At 44.9% G+C, this 24,834-nt stretch overlaps 1 protein-coding gene across 3 annotated transcripts in view; it reads right to left on the reverse strand.

Annotated features, from left to right (window-relative positions):
* LOC126470321 (elongation of very long chain fatty acids protein AAEL008004-like) overlaps positions 1-24,834 on the reverse strand; it is a 655,643-nt gene that overhangs the window by 39,518 nt on the left and 591,291 nt on the right. For all 3 annotated transcript variants that reach the window (XM_050098103.1, XM_050098102.1, XM_050098100.1), the window contains one exon: positions 11,514-11,619. In XM_050098103.1, coding sequence (XP_049954060.1) covers positions 11,514-11,619 — 106 coding nt within the window. The remainder of the gene's footprint in view (positions 1-11,513; positions 11,620-24,834) is intronic.

Consider the following 24,834-nt stretch of genomic DNA (forward strand, 5'->3'; position numbering starts at 1 on the left):
CCGGCCGGCGATCCCGTGTCCTTTTTTGCAAATGATCCTATGTCTCTAACTTGTTAGAAAAACTTTCTGAATATTTTTATCAGATGGAACGTGTTCAGGATGTTATTCAGCATACATGACATGTCTGTCGATTAAAACTGCTGTCTACACCATAGCATTTCCCGCGTGAAATACTAGGACGCCATTTCACTGTTTGTGTCTTTCACATCTCACGGAATCACTAACTTTGTTTTGATTCTAGGATAACCTCAAAAAGATACATACTGCATGGCTGATGTAGGAGACAGTTGATTACGGAATATCAAAATATAAGAGTGCAAGGCGTATGTCACGAAACGAAAGCAGAAAACGACAAAAGTGCTCATAGTGGCTTGGCAGAGACCTCTGAATACGGGAAAATATGGAGCGAAAATCCATGTTTCTAATTCGAAATACGTGATTCACATGACAATATTTCTCATTTATACTCTATGGGTGGATCTCCTAGACTAGTAGTAAAGCGCTTGCCTGGAAACCGAAATGTTTTGGTGACCTTGCAATGTAATAACGGGTGTTAAGGGTATTACTGCAGATACTGTGACCGTTGGTACGTTGGCAGGTACTCACTTCAGTGTGTTTGTCGTTTTTTATCTGCATCTAACATTCCTCCCGCAAACACTTTAGATGATTTACTATCTGATGTTTTCTGCACAGTTGTAATTCCACCACTAACTGGACTTCGCCTCTCAGTATAGACAACCCTTTTGCGCCCATGCGTCCACGCTTTCACACCTGACCTGCTGCCCAGAGCAGGTCATAAGCTTCAATGATTTGCTCTCTCCACAGTACTTGGAAGCACTAATCAACCTAAAAAACATACTGCTGCTAACATCTATGATGTAATGTCCTCAGTGACCAACAAAAATTTCTGCACTTATATCCCCAACATCCTATGTATATGAACACTCTCAATCAAAAACCAAGATCAGCTACTCGTAGCTAGGGTTCACACTCATGTAAAACTTTGTAAATGACACTGTCGTCGCCTTTTGACTGTAAAACTATTTATTTGTAAAACGGAATATTGCAATTTGGGCAGTGTGCCCATTATCAAGTACCGGTAGAAAAATGTTCAAATGTGTGTGAATTCCTAGGGGACCAAACTGCTGAGGTCATCGGTCCCTAGACTTACACTCTACTTAAACTAACTTATGCTATTCTAAGAACAAAACACACATCCATGCCTGGGGGATGACTTGAACCTCCGGTGAGAGGGGCTGGGCAATCCGTGACATGGCGCCTACACCACGCCGCTACTGCGCGCGGCTAACAAGTAGAAACATTTCGCGCCTTAGCACATGTCAAAATCTAGAAATCATCTGACATGGCATGACACAGAAGTTGGTTTCATTGCATTGTGTTTCTGATAACGACTTCTTTGAAATGCATTGCAAATGTGCTGTTCGTACACTATTTTTGCGTGCCTGCATAATATTGTGTGGAGTAAATGAGTTTATTAATCCATCATCTCGGTTTGTTCTTTGGCGAATTAAAGATGTCCGTATTTGTTTTCGTTTCGTAGTAAACAGAAGCTGGTTTCATCGCATTGTGTTCCTGATTACGACTTCTCGTGTGTATTGCAACCTTTGGATTGCGTTGTGAATGTATGCTCGTATTCTGCTTGGTTTTTGCTTGCACCCGTAGTATCCCAGAGTAAATGATTCTATATTTATTTGTTGTTTAATACAAAACTGTAACTGGTTCCTTCGCAGAATGCTCTGTGGACATTTGTTCCGCTTATAAATCCGTATGTGAACAGCCCTGTTTAAATGCGTTGTTTTTGTTTCATATGGAACAGAAGCTGGTTTCGTTGCATAGTGTTCTGTCGACTCTGTAAATTTGTTTCTGCTTACGAATCCGTGTGTGAATTGCTCGATTTAAAGGTCTTGTAAGTGTGTTGTTCGTATTTACTTATTTTAGTTCGCACCTTCTCGACAACACCATATTAGCAGCTTTTGACGAAATTGGTTTTGCCGCGCGGGATTAGCCTAGTGGTCTAGGGCGCTGCAGTCATGGACTGTGCGGCTGGTCCCGGCGGAGGTTCGAGTCCTCCCTCGGGCATGGGTGTGTGTGTTTGTCCTTAGGATAATTTAGGTTAAGTAGTGTGTAAGCTTAGGGACTGATGACCTTAGCAGTTAAGTCCCATAAGATTTCACACACATTTGAACATTTGCACAAATTGGTTTTCAACTTTATTGCAGCTTGTCAGAGAATGAGTCTCTATTTCTGATGTGAGTGGTGTTGCTTCTTGCCGCAAAGTACGCTTCATAGTCCTACAAGGGATCCGCGCCTACTCGTCATCACCGAGTTGGTCCATATTTTATGGTATATGCAGGACTCGGCCAAAAATGAACGCGACAGAAGTGGGGTCTCCAGACGGCAAAGCGTTTAGAAAAAATGGCATTTTTGTCAGGTCGGGCGAGGCGTCAGCCGTTTGTTATCGTAGATTCCAGGCAACGGTTCGTGCAGTGGGAAAGGTACAGAACGCTAATGTGAAGGTTATAGGGTCGAGTCCGTATGCAGGAACATTATTTTATTTTTTTATTTCCAATTTTTACTTTACTTGCACTGCAGGTAAGCTGAAATAATGCTCAGTATCTTGTATTAATTAATATTTTCAAAAAATGCATGAAAACGAAAGGCAAAGGAAAATTAGAAAAGATTGTAGTTACAGCGTCCATGAAGATTTTGCAACTAATTTTACAAGAAGGTTTTGTAGTTAAAGCATACAGGACATAGTATTCCTTTAGACTCATTTTGACTTTCGAGCAGCCCTCGGCAGCTGCATGCGAACAATAGGTTCCTGTTGCAGGTAAAATCGGCCCAAAGAGAGAGAAAAAGGAAACACATCCCGAAAAGACTGCATCAAAATATATTCCATAACCAGCCATCTTGTTTTACGATGGATATCACCCTATCACGTGTAAATCATCAACTGTGAAATTATAAAAGTTAGTAATTTTATGTACGAAGTTCTCGCGTATATCTTAAATTCCTTCCTAGGAATTTGTTTAAAATCACAAATTTTCCTTTGCCTTTCGTTCTCAAACTTTTTCGAAAATATTTATAAATATAATACATTGAGCATTGTTTCTGTTTATTTGCATTGTAAGTTACGTAAAAATTGAAGATAAAAGTTAAATTTCAGCATGGGGACTCGACCCCACGACCATCTGGCCATCACTCCGTAATTTTTCCGCTACACCAGTCGCTGTGTGTCGAGGACGCTAACATAAATGGCTCATGCCACACCTGAGCCGAGTCAAAAACTCTATTTCTTTTCAAAACTCTTGGCCCTTTGTAGCTCCCGCTTCCGTGACTTTCACTTCTAGCCGAACCCTGCATATGCCACACATTTGGACTAAATCAGTGATGAGGAGTAGGCGCGGTCCCCTCGTTAAGGCATTCTTCCTTGCAATTGCTAAAATGCAACCGTGGTTACCCAAATCTGTTCACACCTTATTAACTGATACTACAAATAATACATTTTAGAAGACATCAATGGACTGCAGTCAACCTCCCACTCCAACGAAAATTTAAAAGGGGAATAATACGAATTCTCATTCTTTCATCATTGGATGTGCTACTGAATTCTGTATAGGTACAGTTTACTAAATGCAGTAGCGTTCAGTTGGTGAAAGTACGCTAAAAATGACTGCACAATCCCATGTACAAATATACATTTCGACGGAGAATATTTTTGTTGCACAATAGTACGCGGCACAATAACTACGTACTATCACTGATACTAGAAAGCACACTCAGTGGCAAGAAGCAACACAATTCAAAGCAGAAATACATACTCATTCAGTGACAAGACGCCATGAAGCTGAATACCAATTCTGTCAAAATCCGCTAACATGGAGTTCTCCATCAGATGCAAGAAAGTACAAAAAATGAATGCAAACTATAAGATAGTAGAATATGAGCAATATACTTACAACTCATTTAAATCGAGTAGTTCACACACGTATTCATAGGCAGTAACAAATGTTCACAGAACTAGATTAGTTTTTGGATGGGGTCGACTTCAGCAAAACAGTTTTATCTTTTCTTCTATTTCCCAGACATGATTCGCTGAAGTTAGAGCATCATCAGTGGTATTTTATTTTTTTATTAAACAGGAAATATGCTCTTTACATATAAATTTGAGTTTTTAAGAGAGTATTTGCAAATTTGAAAAACATGAAGTTTTTTATGTATATATCTTGTTACAACATACTGTGGTTTTCCTGGTTTTTACGTTTTTTATTTTACTTGTTTTCTTTCACAGTTTGTCATCTGCAACCATACAGAACATAAATGTAGAAAAAATTATTTACTTCGACATTTTACGGCTTGGAATACTGTAGTTACGCCTAACATTAACCAATTCTATGTGTAAGATTGTATGTGTGTGTGTGTGTGTGTGTGTGTGTATGTGTGTGTGTGTGTATTTGTTTGTGTTTTTGCAATATGTTTTCTGATTTTCCAATTATTTGAATGTGAAAAATGCACTATGTGACTTTCACTGTCATGATAGCAAGATGGCGGGCAATTGAACAGTTGTTGCGTTTCGGGCAGGAGTTTAGAAACTTTGTGAGATGTATCTATCATTTTGAAAAGCTCAGATTTGTGTGTGTACAGATAATAACGTGCATTTCTCTTGTTTACTAGAAAGAAAACAAAAACCCACAGATGATGCTGTAACTTCAGTGAAACATGTGAGGGAAAAAGAAGAAAAGATAAAACTGTGTTTTGCTCACGTCGGAACCCCTCCAAAAAGAAATCTATTTGTAAGAAAACAAGGTTCAAATGGTTCAAATGGCTCTGAGCACTATGGGACTTAACATCTGAGGTCATCAGTCCCCTAGAACTTAGAACTACTTAAACCTAACTAACCTAAGGACATCACACACATCCATGCCCGAGGCAGGATTAGAACCTGCGACCGCAGCGGTCGCGTGGTTCCAGACTGAAGCGCCTAGAACTGCTCGGCCACTCCGGCCGGCTAGAATACAAGGACAGAAGAACTTCAACCTCAACATGATCACAGAACACTAAGTGACGAAATCAACTTCGGTTTGATATGAAACAAAAACAAATATGGGACCCTTTACTCCACCCAATATTAGCTTGCGAGCAAAAATCAAGCACGAAACAAGCAACATATTTGCAATGCAATTCAAAGAGCGCAATGAACACCAGAAGCCGTAATCAGGAATACAACGTAATGAAACCAACTTGCGTTTACTACCAAACGAAAACAAGTTTGGACGACTTCTAATCCACCAACAAGAAACCGAGATGATGGAGTGATAAACTTGCAGCGCTCCTAGTGACCTGACAGCGAATCAAGGTCGTTTCACTGGAAGTCCCTATATGAGTTTCATCCTCTTTATAGTTGATGGCGCTAGGTCTAAAACAACATCACAGAGGGATACAAACACAACAAGCAAGAAATAAGCAATGAACATTAACAGGAACACAGGCTACACAACCGAGTACATATCACAAATGCGAGGGTCGTTCAATAAGTAATGAAACAATTTTATATCATTGGGGGAGGCATCTGTCGTAATCGCAACAAGGTCACACAAACCTGTCCATTCTCTCACGTGCCGGCCAGTCGCACACAGCTATGACTCCTTCAGTGATGGAACGTGCGGACTCTTTCTTTCTAGTTGACAGACGGATCACAGCCAAACACCTCGCTACTCAACAGGACGTCACTGTTGGTAGAGCTAACAAAGTCGTCCACCAGTTGGGGTACTCAAACGTTTGTGCCCTCTGGATTGCTCGCCTTCTAAAGAGCAACGAAGGACCATCTGTACGGAACTGATCGCGCGTTACGAGGCTTATTGTGATAGTTTTTTGTCGAACATCGTTAAAGACGATGAAACACGAGTTCATCGCTTCTAGCTGGAAACAAAACGGCAATCCATGACGTGGCACCACACTCCTTCTCCGCCGAAGATAAAGTTCAAAACTGTACCCTCAACCAGTAAAGTCATGATGACGAACATCTGGGGCTCTGAAGGGGTTATTCAGTTTGTGTCCTCCCTCATGGTACAATGATCAACTCTGAAATGTATTGGGCTACATTCAGGAAATTGAAAAAACGACTTGAGAGTGTTCGTCGTCACACGAGCTTGCGCACCCTAGAGTACAGAAAAATTTTCTCTTCGACTTATGCTCTAGTCTACTGTCTGATCGGCACCGTAATTAAGGTGACTACATGTAATAATATTAGTACACGACTGGGATATTTTAATGCAGTCAAACGTAGATTAACCTTTACTCAACACCAATGATCAGTAAAAACCTCCATACTTTCCCTTGAGCAACTCCTCGCTCCTCCCCCCTCTCTCCCCGAAATACTTAGCAAGCTGATACAGTCCTACAGTATTTTCTGGAGTATATTTCCTGACTGCTACAGTAGTCTGTTGTTTCGTGTTTGTCGTTGCATTGCTTCAGCTCACTTCTTAATGAAACGCATTAGCATTCCAATTAAACTGTCATGGCATGCACATAGTTGCTCACCGTACTTAAAAACTGTTCATTACACAAGAGGTACGGTATGTCTTAACTTGTGTCAAATTTACTCTGTTAATATGGTGCTGGAACTAAATGATGCTTATTACATTGTTTGTAGAATACAGTCGAAGAAATCATTCGCGATTATCATCGTACTTTCTTAAATCTAGGTCTTTACTTTTTTGTTTTTTAATTTAACATATTTTTAATATAAGATTTGCCTATGCAGAACACAGCCTGTATAGAGCATATGATATACAGTGCATTATAAAATGAAACAGAAAATGATGATGGGTTTAGGCCACTCAACAGCATGATCATCAGCGTCCCTACTGAATATCAACGTACACATCTCTTGGTTTGATCGATGTCTGATCTCACAAGAAAAATTGCTGTACCGACTCCCAAGGAACATACATTAGTTTTTTTCAGAATGTGTGGCTATGTCGACACAAATATGTTGTTCGTCACTGGCAAAATCAAAGTTATCAGTTATGAGTTAGCTCGTCGTGCATTAAAATCCAGCAATCGGTTGGAAAAACGTCCTTATGACAAATTGCCTGTTAGCTTCTGTCTCGGTTTTTTCGGCCGACGTTTGTTTGATGTTTTTTCTCACGTTTCGCCAGCATGAGTGCCTGGCATTGTCAAAGCTTCATCCTTCACTGTTGGTGTTGGACTGGAGTCGACTTCGCGGCCGCACATTATGTGTACCTGGCGTGCCAACGTCGAAGGGCTTTTCCGCGGTCATTTCCGCTGCGGTTCTCCCCTTGTTACCTTGAAACGGTAGTTCGCGGCAGTATTTCGGAATCCAGGAACCGTTCACCTTAAGGCTTTCTTTTTTCTGGATACTGGATGCCCGTGCTGCAGCGAACGGCCACTGCAGGCAGGAGAAACGCAGCGGAAATGGCCACAGAAAAGTCCTTGGACTTTGGCGCACCAGGTACATATAATCTACGGCCTCGAGATCGACTCCAGTCCACCACCAGCAATGGAGGGCGAAGCTTTAACGATGCCAGCCATTTGTGCTGGTGAAAAGTCAGATAATTCATCTAATAAATATCGAATGAAGAACCCGAGACAGAAGTCAACAGACAATTTGTCAATAAGTGACCACGAAAGACGTAACAGTTTTGTTCGCTATTAAATGAACAGTCATTCTTGTGTAATGGAACTCTGTTCTCTGCTCTGAAGAATACTAGAATCTTTGGACTGCCAGATTCTGGTGCTGGCGAAACATCAGACAAAACTTTAAACAAAACTTGGCCATAGATACCGATTCCTAGTTTAGTTGAAGTAAGCCTGTGGCAACCAAAGCAAACAAATGACAACTAAATGTGAAACCACAGTACATTTTTCGTAAATATTCAGTAAAATTTATAGGTAGTACATACCTTATCTTGTATCTTCATGAACATCGACATGGAGGCCAGAGATTTAACATGCTAAGTGTGAGCGGCGGACACATGCTTCCTCCCAATTGGCCAGTCGCAGGGGGGTCATACACAGTGCAGTGCAGTGTTTTCATTGTAGTTTGCATTTATCAGTCCAAGACACACATTTTGGGTCTGGGTTTTCATCTGGTTAATGAGTAAGTCGTGGGTGGGGCTATAGACGGACATCATCCGTGATTTAGGTACCGGTACTGAATGTATCATTTTCAGTATGGACTGTACGAAACCGTGACGAATTCGCAGGAATGGCTCTGTTATCGCCACTGACGAAGTATCTGTTCATTTTATATCTTGTGACTATGAAGCAACAAAAACTCGCATAGAATTTGACGCATTTCGCTGTAATTGGAAAGAACACGGTCTGTGTTAAAAATAAGGGAGAAAAAACTACTTTGTTGAAGATGAGATATGATAGAAATTTTTTAGCCTGGTTCTTTGTCTGACAATTCTACAGCTCAGAAGTTTCACAGACACGTCTCAGTCTCTGGTTTAGGCGCAGAACTTATATCCAAACCAGAAGACTTCCTCCCGTTCTGATAACGACGGCTGTATCCATATTTAAGAGTGAGACAAATTATCTTCAATACCGACCAACTTTGAAACGTGATACAAAAATTTCAATAATTGAAAATTTCGTGTTCGCTGTCGTTTACTATTCTCTACAGCAGACGATCTCGTATTTTCAGACTTCTAGGTGGCGATCTCCTGGAAGAAGTCAAAATCTTTCAAGAGATGCACACGGGATAAGTTTCTCTGCGTGAGCATAATTTCTTTAGATAATCAGTTGTTTGAACGTTCAATAACCAAACGGATGCTCTGAGTTGCCGAAAAGATGACTGTCGCGCTGACCCAAACGTAATTTCAGCAGGCGACAGTGCTTCGAACCTCCTCGACTATCCTAATCGGCAATGAACATTGATTGCTACAGAATGGTAAAAAAATATACTACTGTTCTAAGCGAAACCATTACAGACAATTGCGGTTATTTTGTGCAATCTCGTGGCGTCAAGCTCCTTTCTTAAAGGAACAGTTCCACTGTTCCAAGAACGATCTGCAAAGTGGCGCATTTCTTTTCACGGTATCCTCCATTTCTGTTATTTTTTGGAACATTCATCAATAAACAAAAAATGAAACTCAAACTTATTTTACGTCCTTAATTAAGAAGGAAACACTGCACTACTAAAACGTAATAATAAGGAAGTATACAAGAAAAAATTAAAAACTGATATATGTTATTTACAAGACGCTTAGTATTTTTTCCTCTGGCTAATTTCTATTAATTTAGGAATAATTATAGTGAATATGCGATGCTAATTAATGTAGAAGTGTTTTCTTCCTTTACTCCTGAGGTTTTGCCAGATTTATTGCATTTCCTTCGGAAAGCCGCTTATTTTCATACATGTGTTTCGAGAAAGTGACTTAGAATTTGTTACTTTTCAATCAAGTTTTACTCAAAATGAAAAAAGAAAAAAACTGTGTGCGTCAAATTGCTCCGAATATTCCTTTTACGAACAAAACGCTCCTACCAGTTTAGATACATCATTTAAAAATTCCACCTGTAGTACCGTAGATGAAAAAGTGGCCTTCTCATTTATCAGAGTCTCCAGAGCGGGCTGAGTGCAGAGCGTCGATTTTAGTCAGATAGCACCAAAAACTTAATGTTGTTGACGTGTACATGAAATACAATCTTCAGCTGTATAATGGAATGACGACACTGAACAGCTGAAGGTTGTCCACATTCGCAACTACGAATACATCTAATGTATTTCATAACAGCTGTAGTCGCCGCAGTTCCTGTTCCTTCGGATATGCATACACTGCAATATCGTTGTTGACGTGTTGTGTGTTGGCTCGTGTCTCGGGATCTTCGGCTGACATTTGTTTAGTTGTTTTTCCGATGTTTCGCCAGCACGAGTTGCTGTCATTGTCAAACATTCAGCCGCCAACCCCACTGTTTAGTGGCGGATTGTAGTGGAGGGTGAAACTTGGCAATTTCAGACTCTGGTACTATTTACGGATTACCAGGCTAAGTCAGTGATTAACTGAAAATAGCTTGGTAAACAGAACTTAATACGTAATTCTCAATGCGGAGAAATCATTAGAAGTAGAAGTAGCATCGTACGCACCCCGGGATATCGTGAGAGGCCCTTTGCTGTTCTCAGCACGCATAAATGATGCAATAAATAATATCGGTCGCTTTCTGAGACGTTTCACGGCCAACTCTACTATAAATACTTGAGTCACGTCATTAGAAAGTTGTCGCAATATGAGAAAGACCAGCAGACGATTTCTCCTGGAACCCTCCACTGTTTTTCGGTATACAGGAAAAAAAAAAAAAAACTACAGATGAATAACCGCGTCTGAAACCGTCACCCACCTAGGCAACAGTTAGTCGTATTTATAGGAGACAAGTGCTGTCTACGCAGCTGTTAGCTCCATCATCTCCACTGTCAATCGTGGCAATCAGTAGCTATCACCGAATAACAAACTCACGTTTGCTGCCGAAAGGGTTTCCTAGTGGCAGGCGCCGGCGCCTGGAACTCTGTAGCGACGTTGGATGGCGTTTTTGGACACGGGTTCGCATCCTCGATTTGTTCTCAGGACGCCCTCTACAACTCTTCGAAGTTTGTAGCAACATTTTTGGGACACCCTGTATATTGATGCGAAAGTAAATAAAACTATCGCGTTCCGAATTATCTTTCAAAGCTTAAATGAAGCTGCTGTTGGGCGCTAGAGTTTGATACGAATAGGAATAACAGGTGTTGCTGATCTAATAATTACATGCACAGCAACTTTTTCCGCTAAGTTGTGAATCTTAAAGAAATGCCACTTTCACTTATTTGTATGAGTGATAGGTTGCTATAACTTCCAATTCAGGGTCAAACTTTTTCTAGGTGACATTATAAATTCCCTGTAACTTGCGACTGGAATATCTTCTCAAAGCATCTGTAAACTGTTATGATCAGTGTCACCATTCATAAAGGGTGTTTTAAAGCCTTTGCTACAAACGTTTAGGGTTAATCACATTATGGGGAACAACTTTTGCTACAGACAAAATGTTCATTCACCCTTCTCTTCGACGGCTCGCGTCCTTCACTGTTGGCCAGCCCTGGGAGGACGAGATTCCACCGAAATAGCAGGGGTGCAATATAATACCTACCCAGTGAATTGATAGAGTGATTTTCAACACGAAAAATTTTCTAAGCGTAGAAAGACATTTTAGAAGCGAATTAGAAACTTTAATTTTGTCCATCCCACCGCCTTTTAAGCGGAGAAGATGACTGGATGATACGTAACACACACTGCATATGCACGCCACGGAGTAACTACATCCTGCCACTTCTGAAGAGCATACACAGTCTTAAACGACACCTAGCGCCACCGGGAATCATCAGCGATCGCTTAGTCTCTAAGAAGAATAGTTCCTCATGACGTGATCTGTAGATGTTTGGCGCAAAGACTTTGAAACATCCTGTGTAGAACAAAGAGCAATCTGTAATGTCTTACCCGGTGCAAACTTAAGACCCATCCAGACGCTCATCGGCATACACCCGTGGTGGATCACGTGCAGGTTAGACACTTGTTTGTTCTTCTTCCTCAGGATGAAGAAAAGCTGCAAAAAAGGAACACATTCAGCAATTTTAAAACAAACCTCTTTGCAGACGTCAAAATACGAGGGCTATTTGTTTATTAAGGTGTCATCGATCTCGAAATGTAAACCACAGAGAAAAATCAAAAATTTATTATTTGCAAGAGTTAGCTACTTCTTTACCTAGACACTGCTCCAGCTTAGGCATTTGTTTTAGCGTTGTGCCATCTTTCCAGCACCCTCATCAGAGAAGGCAGCCGCCAGTGCTTTCCGCCAGTTCTCTACGATTGTTTGTGACCTGTTGTCTGTGCCAAAATTTTGTCTTCTTAGTCAGTGGTTCATATGAGCAGAGATAAATATCAGAGAGAACCAAGTCCGGGCTGTGTGGTGGATGATCAGACACTTCCCATAGAAAACGCCGCGGGAGCGTCTTCATTGCCCCCGCAGTACGCGGCCGAGAATTGTCATGATGAAGGAAGCATATTACGGTTACGTTACGTGGGCTGCATGTAATCAGGTGAAATCTCTCAGCAGCACTCATACTTGGCGGAAGAGACTTCTTTTCTAAGCATCTTTAGGTGGTCACTGAGCGCTCGGAACTGAAAAGAGCGATGTGACGCGATCGACGGGCAGCCTAGAGACACTGCCGAACACATCTAAGCTCCAGAGTATTTTCACTGTGGTTTCCATTCCGCGACCGAACAGACCTTAATTAACGAATGGTCTGCGTAGATTCAGTACAATGATTCACTCTTTTATTTCTAAAATAGTTGTCAGTTAGTTAGTTATTCGTCCACATATTTTACAATGATGTTAGACCAGCCAACTTAATACAACAAAAAACACAATTAAAGTTAACAATAGAACGTAAACAATGACTCATTCTTACACGCAAGCATACAGTTACATACAAGTCCAGATTCACAAGGAATTCAACATTGTGCACAATGTTATTATATCTATACATATCTGCAAAGTAATCATATGGCACCAGATGTCCGCTAACAATTATGCCAATCCCTGAACTGTCATTAGAAGCCATCCAAAATGTATTTTATAGAATAGTGTCGATATCTGGCTAGTTTAAGGGCCGAAAATCAGTTGGAATTCGTTGACTTGCACCTCAGACAACAACAGCACAATTTTAGTCTTGTAGCATTAACAGTTGTCCTGTTGAAAAATTCAGTGTTTCGTAGGAAACGGATGTCAGCAACAATAGGATGCAAGTAGACTGCAGAATTATTGCCATAGTTCGCATCTTCAAGATGTCTTCTTCAACGACTGCAGGGAGACCCAGGTATATATTTCCGATAAAAAGTAGTTGGACTGCGTATTTATTGCAGAGCTTTTTTTGAATACGCGCTCTCTTGGAAGCTGGCGTATCATGTTAAGAACATTGATATGACTGTATGGTCCATTACAGAATCCCACTACCTGTATGTTAGAAGTATTGACCTTGGCTGTTGAGACACTTGTCCCACTGTGACACAACGAGGTGAATGGCTGTCCCATAAAATTCCCGGGGATGCGATGCTAACCAGTTCCGCACGTACAGTTGGACGTCGCCGTCCACACGAGCGCAGGAAAGGTTATGCTCACGTTCTTCTTTGACCGAGATGGTCCCCCTCTGATTCACTTCCTGCAGCACGAGACAACAGTGAATGCCCAGCGTTACTCGCAAACATTGACCACCCTTCGCCAAGCGATCAATTCAAAACGACCAGGCAATCTCACTTGTGGGGTCATTCTGCTCCAAGACAATGCAAAGCCTCATACGGCCAATACAGTCGCGGCACTCCTGCAGAAATTCAAATGGGAGGTTCTCGGCCACCCTCCATATAGGCCGGACCTCTCCCCCTGTGATTACGCCATTTTTGGTCCCCTTAAAAAGGTCCTGAGGGGCAAACGATTCGCCTCAGACGACGACGTCCAGCTGTTCGTACGGTTAATATCGCAGCCCCGGGAATTTTATGAGACAGCCATTCACCGCCTTGTGTCACAGTGGAACAAGTGTCTCAACAGCCAGGGTCAAAACTTCTAACATACAGGTAGTGGTTTCTGTAACTATTTCTCCGGCTCGTTTCCTCTTGAACGCCACTTATATTTAGTCACGCTTCGCGTCCCTACATTTGAAAAGTTGACAGAAACGCACAAAGACACATTTGGTGTTGTGCGATTAAGGTATGAACTCACTGTGCTGTACGTATTTCACAAATTCGTTGACCAACTCCCCTACATAAAAGAAAACACTACCCTGATGCCTAGGCGCTTCAATCTGGAACCGCGCGACCGCTATGGTCGCAGGTTCGAATCCTGCATCGGGCATGGATGTGTGTGATGTCCTTAGGTTAGTTCTAAGTTCTAGGGGCGTGAGGTCGGTCGCTTGACGGCGCGTTCGGCGCGGCCCTGCCCGTTGCCGGCGCGCCGTAAGGCACGGAGGCTCGCACTGGGGCGTATCGCTTCTAGTCGGGCGTGCCGCGGCAGTTCTCACAGGGGAAGTGATGCGTCTCTCATAGCCTCTCCTTCCCAAGTGGCTCTTTCCGCCTTCCCGTTGTGCCAGATGTTAAGCTCAGCATTCTGCCTTGCGACAAAAGGGAGAGCTGCGACCCAACCCGATGCGAAAGCGAAGGGTGCGTGGCACAGGAGGAGCTGTGTCGAGGGACCGAACACCAGTCCCTTTCTGTTCGCAAGGCACAGACCAGCAGGTGCTCTGCATGCCGGCGATCTCGTTTGTCGGCGTGGGATCGCGGCGCGAGTCGGCAAGGGTGCTTCGCCGCGCCCCTGGGTAACCGGGGCGTGTTCTGCCAAACCCAGGTGATGGTAACATCGCCTGGGCCAGGTTAGATGGGTCCTGACCGCCGAACGTCTGGGGGACCGGCCCGCCACCTGAGTAGGAGTGGGTCCTTGGCCGAGAGGTGGAAACTCGGGCAAGTAGGCGGCAAAGGGCGAGAGGTGCATCCGCCTCTCCGGAGTGCGTGGTGCAGTTGCCGAGGAGCGTCGCGTGAAATCGTCGATGACGGAGTTACCGAGGGGGACCAGTGCACTGGCGACGGTGCTCTGAACCCGGCAGTTCGGAAGTGCCCTTGACCTAGGGGCGTGGTCGGTGGGCGAGCTGCAGAAGTCCCCCCCCTCCCCCCCCCCCCCCTTGCAAGAGGAGCCGGTCCGGGGTAAGAGACGGGCTCCCACCTCCTTTTTATCACTCGTACAAAATGGCGACACCAGAAACGAGTGATACGAGTGCGATTTCGAGAGCTTCTCTTGCGCCTGATCCCTCTCCACAGGACGAGGTGGGACAGGCAGAGGACGATTACTCAGTGATGAAGAGGCACGCTAAAATTACGCTGCTCCGGGAGCAAAGCATAAAAAATGGGAAAATAAGCCAGGCAGCAATCTCGCAAATAAAGAATGAATTGGCTGCACGGGCAATTGCTCACGCAAACCTGGAAGGACGTGTAGAGGAGCTACAGAAAGAGAATACCCGATTGAGACAACAACAACAACAACCGAGCAAGACCTGGGCGACTGTGGCTGCACAAGCCCCCACTAAACAAAACAACACGAAAGAGACCATAGACAGGGTGACTAAGAAACAAGAGACGGCGGTCTTTCTCAGGACCTTGCCTGGACAAGATACAAGCGTCAAAAGAATCCAGGAACTTTTAACCACCACGATTGACCCTGTGAAAGACAAAATAAAGATTAAGCTAGTTAAACCAAGCCGAAACTCGGTGACTGTAGACGTTGCGTCGGAGGAGGACAAAAACAAGCTGCTTGAGAACCCGAAATTAAACGCAGTTGTAAAGTGTGAACCGCCAAAAAAGAGGAACCCCTTAGTCATACTGTACCATGTTCCTACAGCAATGACAAACGAGGAACTATGTGAGGCAATTAGGAAGCAAAACTTTGAGAGCATGAACGAAAATGATTTCAAAAACAGCTTCAAATTGAGATTTAAGACGGATCCTCGGGACCGTGATGTCGTGCATCACGTTGCCGAGGTCTCCGCAACAATGTGGAGGCAAATTACAGCAATGGGCAGACTATACGTGGGATTCCACGCAATAAACACAAAAGACTACCTTGTGGTACCTCGTTGTCACAATTGCGGCGACTTGGACCACATTCTGAGGCACTGCACCAGAGGGTCAGCCTGCTCCAAATGCGGTCGCACCCGAAAAGATTGTAAGGCCACAGGCGTCTGCATCCCCTGCAAGAGTCGTGGCAAAAAGTTTTGTGGAGCCACAGGACGGAACTGCCCTACCTACAGGATGCTCGAACAAAGATTAATATCACGAACTGATTATGGCTGAAAACGGCATACCAAGCAGGATGCCAAAGCATAAATCCCCGAGCAAAAGGAGGAGGGATGCTATGAGAGCAAGCAGATTCAGGAAATTCCTGAAGTCGCTTGCCAGCGCTGACGTACCAACAGTCGACAAATCAATACAAACAGATTCCCCCACTAGGGACATTGGCATTCAAACTGAGCTCCCCTTAGTGATCAGAGCACCCTCCTCCCAATGCCAGGACACGCTGCCGACTCAAGATCCAGAACGGCAAGAGCATCCTGTGGTAGCAACAGATAAAGCTGCAAAACCTCTTCAAGAAAACAAGATAACAAGCTCCACCGCCAACTCCGTCACAAAAGTGGTCAGGTTGCCACCCGTAGATCCGGTGAGGGTGTACCCGAATCTCGAGTGCACCATGCAACTAGCCAGGCTGGAGCAGCCGACTACCCTGACCACTGCCTTACGACATGTGGTCCGAGTAGGACATGAGAACGGACGGAGGGTAACCTTCTCGGTGATGGAGGCTGTGGACAGAATACAATTAAATTCAGTGAACCTCCCCACTGACTTCGGAGAACTGCGCGACCTACTCAAAAAGGTTTTAGAAAGACGAGGAGAAAAATTTGACCTGGATGAAATCTACCATCAGTCAGGGGTGGCAAACGGACGACTAGCATATGACTGGAACAAAACCTGGCCACATGACCACATACACACTTACTTTCCATGACGACCAAAATAAAAATAGGACAACTCAATACTCATAACAGTCGACTAGTAATGCAGGAGCTCCGTAAGGAAGTGGTGGAAAAGAGACTCGACATACTCTGTTTACAGGAGCCGTACTCTCTGGCTGGAAAAGTTGCGTTCACTGCCGCGACATGGCAAACCGTCAGCAGCGGGGATACCCCCAGAGCGGCCATCCTGGTAACAAACACCGCACTGCGGGTAACACCTCTGTCACAGTACTCCAATAGCCACTGCAACGTCGTGGAGATACAATCTCCTGCTGGAATTGAAATTATTATTAACATGTACTTCCAGTACGGAGACAGAATCGAACAGCACATAGACCATCTAGTGAGTGTGGCCACGGCGTTGCGGGGACGCAAAATCATCATAACTGCTGACATAAACGCCAAATCCCCCCTATGGTACAGTGGCACAAGGGATGAAAATGGTGCGAAAGCAGAAGAAATGATTATGGCTCTTCAACTACGTGGCCGGAGGGGGGTCGGGGTACAAACATTGATGTGACGTTGGTCACGCCAAACGCAGTAAATATGCTCCAAGAGTGAAGAGTGGTAGACAACGCCACCACTAGTGATCACAATTTAATTACGTCTATTGTAGGAAATAGAGAGTGCCACTGGGCCAAGGGGTGGGAGGTGTAAAGAAACTTTAGGAAAACAGATTGGGAACGCCTAGCCAGAGAGTGCGACATTCCTCCATTACCAGAAGGGGACGCACGACAGGACTTAAATGTGGACGACAGAGCCGAGGGGCTGGTACGCGCAATAACAAGGGCGATTAAGGCGGCCGTACCAACCAGGAGGAGGGCCATGGCGGCCACACCGTCACCATGGTCAGCCAAGCTACAAGAACTGCGACAGTCTGTCAGAAAACTGAGAAAGCACTACCAGCGCAGTGTCGTCTGGTGGGGAAAGCAAAGATGGCTGCAGTTATACCGGGAGGCAAAAGATAACTTCCAAAAAGAGCTACAGAAGACCAGAATAAAAAGTTGGGAAACTTTTGTAACCAACCAGCTGGCCCTCGACCCTTGGGATGTGCCATATAGATTAGTGAGGGAGAAGATACGCTCCCCAACGATGATATCAACGATCAGGCACGGGGACGGGATGACGGAATCCTGGCAGGAAACTGCCGAGGTCCTCCTCCGGTCCCTGTTGTCTGACGATGACAGAAATGACGGCACTGAAGAGCAGCGTCAATTACGGAATGAAGACCTTGCTAAGTATGTAAATGACAAAGCGGTCCTCCCCTTCTCTGAGGAGGAGGTTGCCGCTCTCATCAAGTCTCTAAAGAAAGGAAAAGCCCCCGGGCCAGACGGCATTGTGGCGGAGGTGGTGCAGTTCTTAGCCCCACAACTAGTTGTGCCGCTCACACATATCTTCAACGAATGCCTCAGGCAGGGCAGATTTCCAAAAATATGGAAAGCCGCAAATGTGGTAATCATTAAGAAAGGCTCTGAGAAGGACCCTGCTGAGACCAAATCCTACAGGCCCCCATTTGTCTGCTGGATGGCTTTGGCAAACTTCTCGAAAATTATTAGCTGACAGACTGACTGCACACCGCATGCTGCATGGGATGAGCAACAGGCAATTCGGTTTCAGGCTGGGGCGATCGGCATCTGATGCAATCGCCTTGGCGGCCGAGGTCTGCGGCTCAGCCCCGTGTAAGTATGTTGTTGGCATCATGGTGGATATCAGTGGCGCCTTTGACAACCTGTGGTGGCCTTCGCTTTTCTCCTGCCTTCGGGAGAAAGAGTGCCCAGGGCTACTATATGGCTCTCTGAGGAGCTATTGTGAGGATCGGGAGGTATGGCTATTATCCCCTAGCGGGAAAGTCGGGAAAACTATCACCAAGGGTTGCCCCCAGGGCTCCGTGTTGGGTCCCCTTTTCTGGGACATCCACATGGAGCCTCTTCTGGACAGCCTGCAACAGATCGAAGAGGTGCTAGAGGTGATAGCCTACGCTGATGACCTCCTCCTGCTGGTCGGCGGCCGAAGTCGCGAGGACATAGAGCCGAAAATAGAGAGAGCAATAGACAAACTACAACTATGGTACCGCAACACCAAGATGACTATCTCACCAACCAAGTCGACTTATCTATTACTCAAAGGACAGCTAAAGAGAAATCCGACAGTGAGAATTGACGGTACGCCGGTTCTTCGGACACGAGAAACGCGCTACTTGGGAATCATCATCGATGAAAGGTGGAACTTCACAAGGCACATTGAAACAGTAACCCAGAAAGCACTACAACTACTAAATAACCTGACTTCCATCGGACATAAGAGATTTCACCTTACGCCTCTTCTAATTAAGCTTTATCATAATAGTATACTGACTTCAATAGTGGGTTACGGCTCGGGAGTCTGGGCTCCCAGGTTCACGAGGGTGGTGCCCGCCGTGACGATGAGAAGAGTAGAAAGGAACATGTTACTAAGGTCCGTGGGAGCATACAGAACATCTCCGGGAGGAGCCCTGTTAATCATAATGGGGCTCTGTCCCCTGGATATAAAGATAAGGGAACAGGCCACATGGTACTGGGCCAAGAAAGATAATATCACAAAAGTAGAGGAAATTATGGGGGCACCAGTTAGGGAAAAAGGGGTGATACGGGGAAGGGGTGAAGATCTATGGCAGGAGATATGGGAGTCAGATGAAGCTGGTAGAAGAACCTTGCAGTTCCTACCAGATGTTAAGGAAAGAATGAAAATGAAATACTTCGAGCCAACTCGGGGATTGTTCCACTTTCTCACTATCCGACTTATCTATGTCGGTTTGGGAAAAGGGCAACGCCCGCGTGCGACTGGGGCGCATCGGAGGGTACTCCTGACCATGTGGTTTACAAGTGCCCCCTTTTCGATGATGTAGCAGACACACTAAGACAACAACTACCAAGTACAAACACTTATGACCTTCTAAGTTAAGAGGAGACCTTTCAGAGACTGAACACGCTAGCCAACGAGGTATCACAAAAAGTATTAACAACTTTTCTGAGAGATCTTCGTGACTAGATAACTAGAAATCACCGATTGTGACCACTGCCCCAATCCCGTACCGCCTGTTCGTGGATAGGTCGACTTTACAGTTGGAATCCGCCACGTGCAGGACTAGGGGGACTGGGGTGATCCACATCACAAACTGAGACAACGCACCAACTATGACGTAGAATAGGTAGTAGATTTAGTTAAATAGAATAGGATAGTAAGTTAGGAACCTGCAGCGATAAATAACTTCTTGCCTGCCCTGTGCCAGGGGCATGCTCATAGGGATTAGCTCTATGAGCGAGGCATCCAAGTAGGTTTATATTATTAACATTGGCACAACTGTAACGCTGCAGGCAGTTAATACTAACCTTTAGTAGATACTAGAAATTATGCTAACACTAGTAAAATTAGAAGTAGTCTGCCTAGTAATAAATATAGTACTGTCTGTAGTCAAGTAGAATGTAGAAGCTGCTATTATAACACTAGAAATATAAGACCCACTAACCATTAAGGTGGTGGGTCATTATGAATAATCGTTATTGTTATGAAAATAAAGAATTTAAAAAAAAAGTTCTAGGGGACTGATGACCTCAGATGTTAAGTCCCATAGTGCTCAGAGCCATTTGAACCATTTGAATGTTTTTCAACTGTTGCAGAACACCAGGAAAGTGTTTCGTTGTTTGTTATTATTGTCATATTATGCCAATCACTGACGGAGGATTCAGTTAAGGTTGTGAAGTATGTAATGTAGCTCTGCTAACTGTAACTAAACCATGATCAGCAGATTTACAGGGAAATCGTTTTCCACCGCGAAGGGGATAAAAACATTTCAAATACCTACAAACAGTAAAAAAATAAAAAGGTTATGTTATTGCGCAATTTCGCCGTTGTTCGCCCATTTTCGACAGACAGTGAGGACCGCATGTCAACATCCGAGGAACCATCGTAATATACCCTTTCGCAAAACCCCTTACATTAGCTTCTTTTTTCACTTGCTACACGTGTAGTAGACCGACCTGTTTCTGTGTGCCCGCGGCACTGTTTATACACATTTCTTGCCGCTTCGCGTACATTCCTTCATGAAACTCGTTCATTTTTATGGGAGAGGAAGAGTGCTAATGTTCTGACTGACCAGTGTAAATGACACGTGTAATTAAATTTGTTAAGAAGGGTAATTAAGCTGACTGCATAAGAATTTTTGTCACGTGGCATGTCGTTGTTGACATTAACTTAAAAAGCCCTCAGTGCGCAACAAGGCTGTTCAGGGAACTTTGGGGAATGTGAACTAGTGTTCCGAATGTGTACGAAGTAGTTGCGACTCAGAGCTTACCACGTTCGCCGTCAGCACTGGTCCCCGTAAGGCGTTTCTGACGGGAGTGGCTAAGCATGGTTCAAAATGGTTCAAATGGCTCTGAGCACTATGGGACTAAACATCTGTAGTCATCAGTCCCCTAGAACTTAGAACTACTTATACCTAACAAACCTAAGGACATCACACACATCCATGCCCGAGGCAGGATTCGAACCTGCGACCGTAGCAGTCGTGCGGTTCCGGACTGAGCGCCTAGAACCGCTAGACCACCGCGGCCGGCTGCTAAGCATGGTGATTGTCTTTGCAATATCTGGGAAAATTTTTCCGACGGCGACCGCATTGGGGCACTGAATTCAATCAATGATGCGTGTCAAAAATTTGTGCGGACCGGGACTCCAATCCGGCTGCTCTCGAACTGTTGCCTTAACCGCCTCCGCCAACCGAACACGTTTTCCGGCCGACCCAAATTCCCAATTCGTCGTACGTCAACGGGGCGTCCCATAACTCTCGCAGGACAACCTGTATTTGTGCGAGAGCAAACGATACCTGGTGTGCATCCGCACTGAAGTAATCACATTTGGCTCTCAACTACAAGGTCACAGGTTAATGTAAGCGCGAGATACGTCACTGAAAATGTGAAACGCTGTTACATTAATAACAAGTGTAACCGCCAGAATGGTGAACGCAAGCGTGCAAACGTGCATGCATTGTGTTGTACAGGTACCAGATGTCAGTTTGTGGGATGGAGTTCCGTCTATACAGGGAAGGTTAACGCTGTTGGTGGATGACGCTGGAGTTGTCGTCCAATGATGCCTCATATGTGCACGACTGGAGACAGATCTGTTAATCGAGCATGCCAAGGCAGCGTGTCGACACTGTGGTAGAGCAGGTTGGATTAAAACAGTGGTATGTTGGTGACCGTCACCCTGTTGGAAAACGCCCCCTAGTATTCTGTTCACGAATGGCAGCACAGCAGGTCGAATCACCAGACTGACGCACAAATTTGCAGTCTGGTTGCGTGGGATAACCACGAGAGTGCTTCTGTTGTCATACGAAATCACACCGCAGGCTGTAACTCCAGGTGTAGGTCCTGTGCGTCTAGCACGCAGACAGGTTGGTTAAAGACCCTCAACTGGCCTTCTTCTATCAAACATACGGGCATCACTGGTGCCGTGGCAAAACCAGACCATCAAAAAGGCAACAGAACTCCACTGTGTCCTGCAATGAACTCTCGCTTGAGACCACTGAAGTCGCAAATGACGGTGGTGTGGGGTCATTGAGCGCCACAGGGCCTCTGGCTTGGAGCTGTCCGTGAAGTAACCAATTTGTGACAGTTCGTTATGTCGCTGTGGTGGTAACTGCTGCTCCAATTGCTGCTGCAGATGCAGTGCGATGCGTCTTAGCCATACATCGAACACGGTGCTCGATCCTCTCGGTACTGCAATGTGGCTGTCCGGAGGTCAGTCTTCTTCCGACAGTACATTCTCGTGACCATCACTGCCAGCAATCATGTACCACGTCTACATTCCCGCCAAGTCTTTCTGCAGTATGGCAGAAGGAACATCCAGCTTCTAGTAGTCCTATTTCACGACCTCGTTCAAACTCAGTGAGGTGCCGATAATGGCATCTTTGTCGCCTTAACGGCATTCTTGACTAACATCAACTCACCTCGTCCGATCTGAAAGGTAGCTACCGCCCATGACCGTTACAGCGCGTACTTACAGCAAGCCTGATTTGCGTCCTCATAGTGGCACTACTAGCCACTGGCACGAAATTTGAATAGACATCATCTTTCAGATGTAGAAACACGCCTGCCAACTTTCGTTTACGTCGCACAACTCCTGCTTTGTGATGTGGTTTTTTTTCCGTTACTGTATACACATATGACTGCCTTCGCCTGCACCACCGTTCAACCCTACCCGCAACCGTGGCTGAGGTCGCTAAGGCATTCTTCTTCGGGAGCTCTGGACTAGCAGATAACCGCTTCAAATCCAAGAGATGAAACTGTTGGTGTGTAAAACTCCTGATTACCAATCTTTCCACCAGCGTCTTGGGTTCAATTCCAAATCTCTCCACAGTGTCTCAGGGAATGAAAGGATGTGACACAGTCGATGAGGGTTCGACCGTGAGACGGGACCGTGAAGATCGGCGGTCACCTTGATGTTATTCAACAAGAGTAGGTTATGGGTTGGCACTCGGTTTTACCGCCTCGCTTCTATCATTATAATCGTCACCATCATCCTCATAAATATCCTCATTATCATAAATATCACAAACACGATGCTACACTCTACATCCACACGTAATTGCCACCTACACCATCCAATTACAGTTAAGACAACTAACACACAAGTCACCGATATAGAGCCAATTAGAAGCGCTTGCATCAGGCCGAGAAGTCACACAAAGAACTGGCCACCCTGGTCAGGAAGTGACGCACGCTCCAAGACAAAAGAAAACGACGCACCACGAAGGAATAATCGGAATGGGAAGAAATCGGTAGATGTATTGTGCGTGTACAGACAAACAAATGATTAAAATTTCAGAAAAATTGAGTGATTTATTCAAGACAAAGAGTTTCACAAATTGAGCAAATCAGTAACTCATTGGACGACCTCTGGCCATTATGCAGGTAGTTATTCGGCTTGCCATTGATAGGGTTGTTGGATGTCATCTTGAAGGACATCGTGGCAAATTCTGTCTAACTGGCGCGTTAGATCGTCAAATACTGAGCTGGTTGGAGGGCCCCTGCCCATAGTGCTCCAAACGTCCCAAATGTGGAGAGATCCGGCTACCTTGCAGATCAATGGTAGGGTTTGGCAAGCACGAAGACAAGCAGTAGAGAAACCCTTGCCGTATGCAGGTGGGCATTATCTTGCTGGAATGCAACCCCAAGGAGGGCAACAAAACGGGGTGTAGAATATCGCCGAATAACTGCTGTGCTGTAAGGATGCCGCAGATGGCAAACGAAGGAGTCCTGCTATGAAATGAAATGGCACCCCAGACCACCAATCCTGGTTGTAGGGCCGTATGGTGGGCGACAGCCCCACCGTTGTCTTGGGCGTCTCCACGCATGTCTTCGCTGGTCATCGGGGCTCATCACTGAAGATTATTCTACTGCAGTCAGTGAGGTTTCAGGTCAAAGACGTATCTTAAACGCCCTGGGCGGCTGTGGGATACCAACCTCACTGTCGCTCGCCATATGGCCCGACAACAACGATATCGCCTCCAACAACTGTATCACTCAATGCCAATGCCAAGCTTGCACAAGAGCCAAAAATGGACCAACGCCTTACTGACTTGCTCAATTTGTGAAGTTCCTCCCTTGAATAAATCATCCAATTTTTCTGCAGCTGTAATCATTCGTTTGGCTGCACATGTACGTCAATATACCGATTTCCGCCCCATTCAGATAGTTTCTTCGTGGAGAGTGGTTTTTCTTTGTCTTAAAGTGTATTTCGCAGGATATCGCTGGGTACTATCCTACGAGTTTACTGGCAGCGGCAGGCAACTCAGTCTACGAGGACTGTTGTGACATCAGGGTTACGGCCGGAAGACGATCGTGAGGAACAATGACCACGACGTGACTCAGCTCAGACAGGAGGCAGAAACTGCTGCAAGATTTCAGTGTTAAGTCCTTCCTAACCAGGCTCCGAACGAAAAAGGGGTGCAGTTTTGCATAGCATTTGTATTTCGAACAGATACACACAAAAAAGACATTTCCTCAATCCTACCTGCAAAGTTCCACAGTTACAGTGGAAAAATGCATCAGAGATTGGCCACCGCGGACGGAAATGAGTTACCTGGTCAGATGAATCACCCTTTAGTCTTGACAGGAATGATATATGGCGTGGCATTCCTCACGAACGTCAGAAAGCCTTTAGGAAGGACTATGTGCAAG

The sequence above is a fragment of the Schistocerca serialis genome, chromosome 3, assembly GCF_023864345.2.
Source record: "Schistocerca serialis cubense isolate TAMUIC-IGC-003099 chromosome 3, iqSchSeri2.2, whole genome shotgun sequence".
In the NCBI taxonomy this organism is placed as follows: Eukaryota; Metazoa; Arthropoda; class Insecta; order Orthoptera; family Acrididae; genus Schistocerca; species Schistocerca serialis.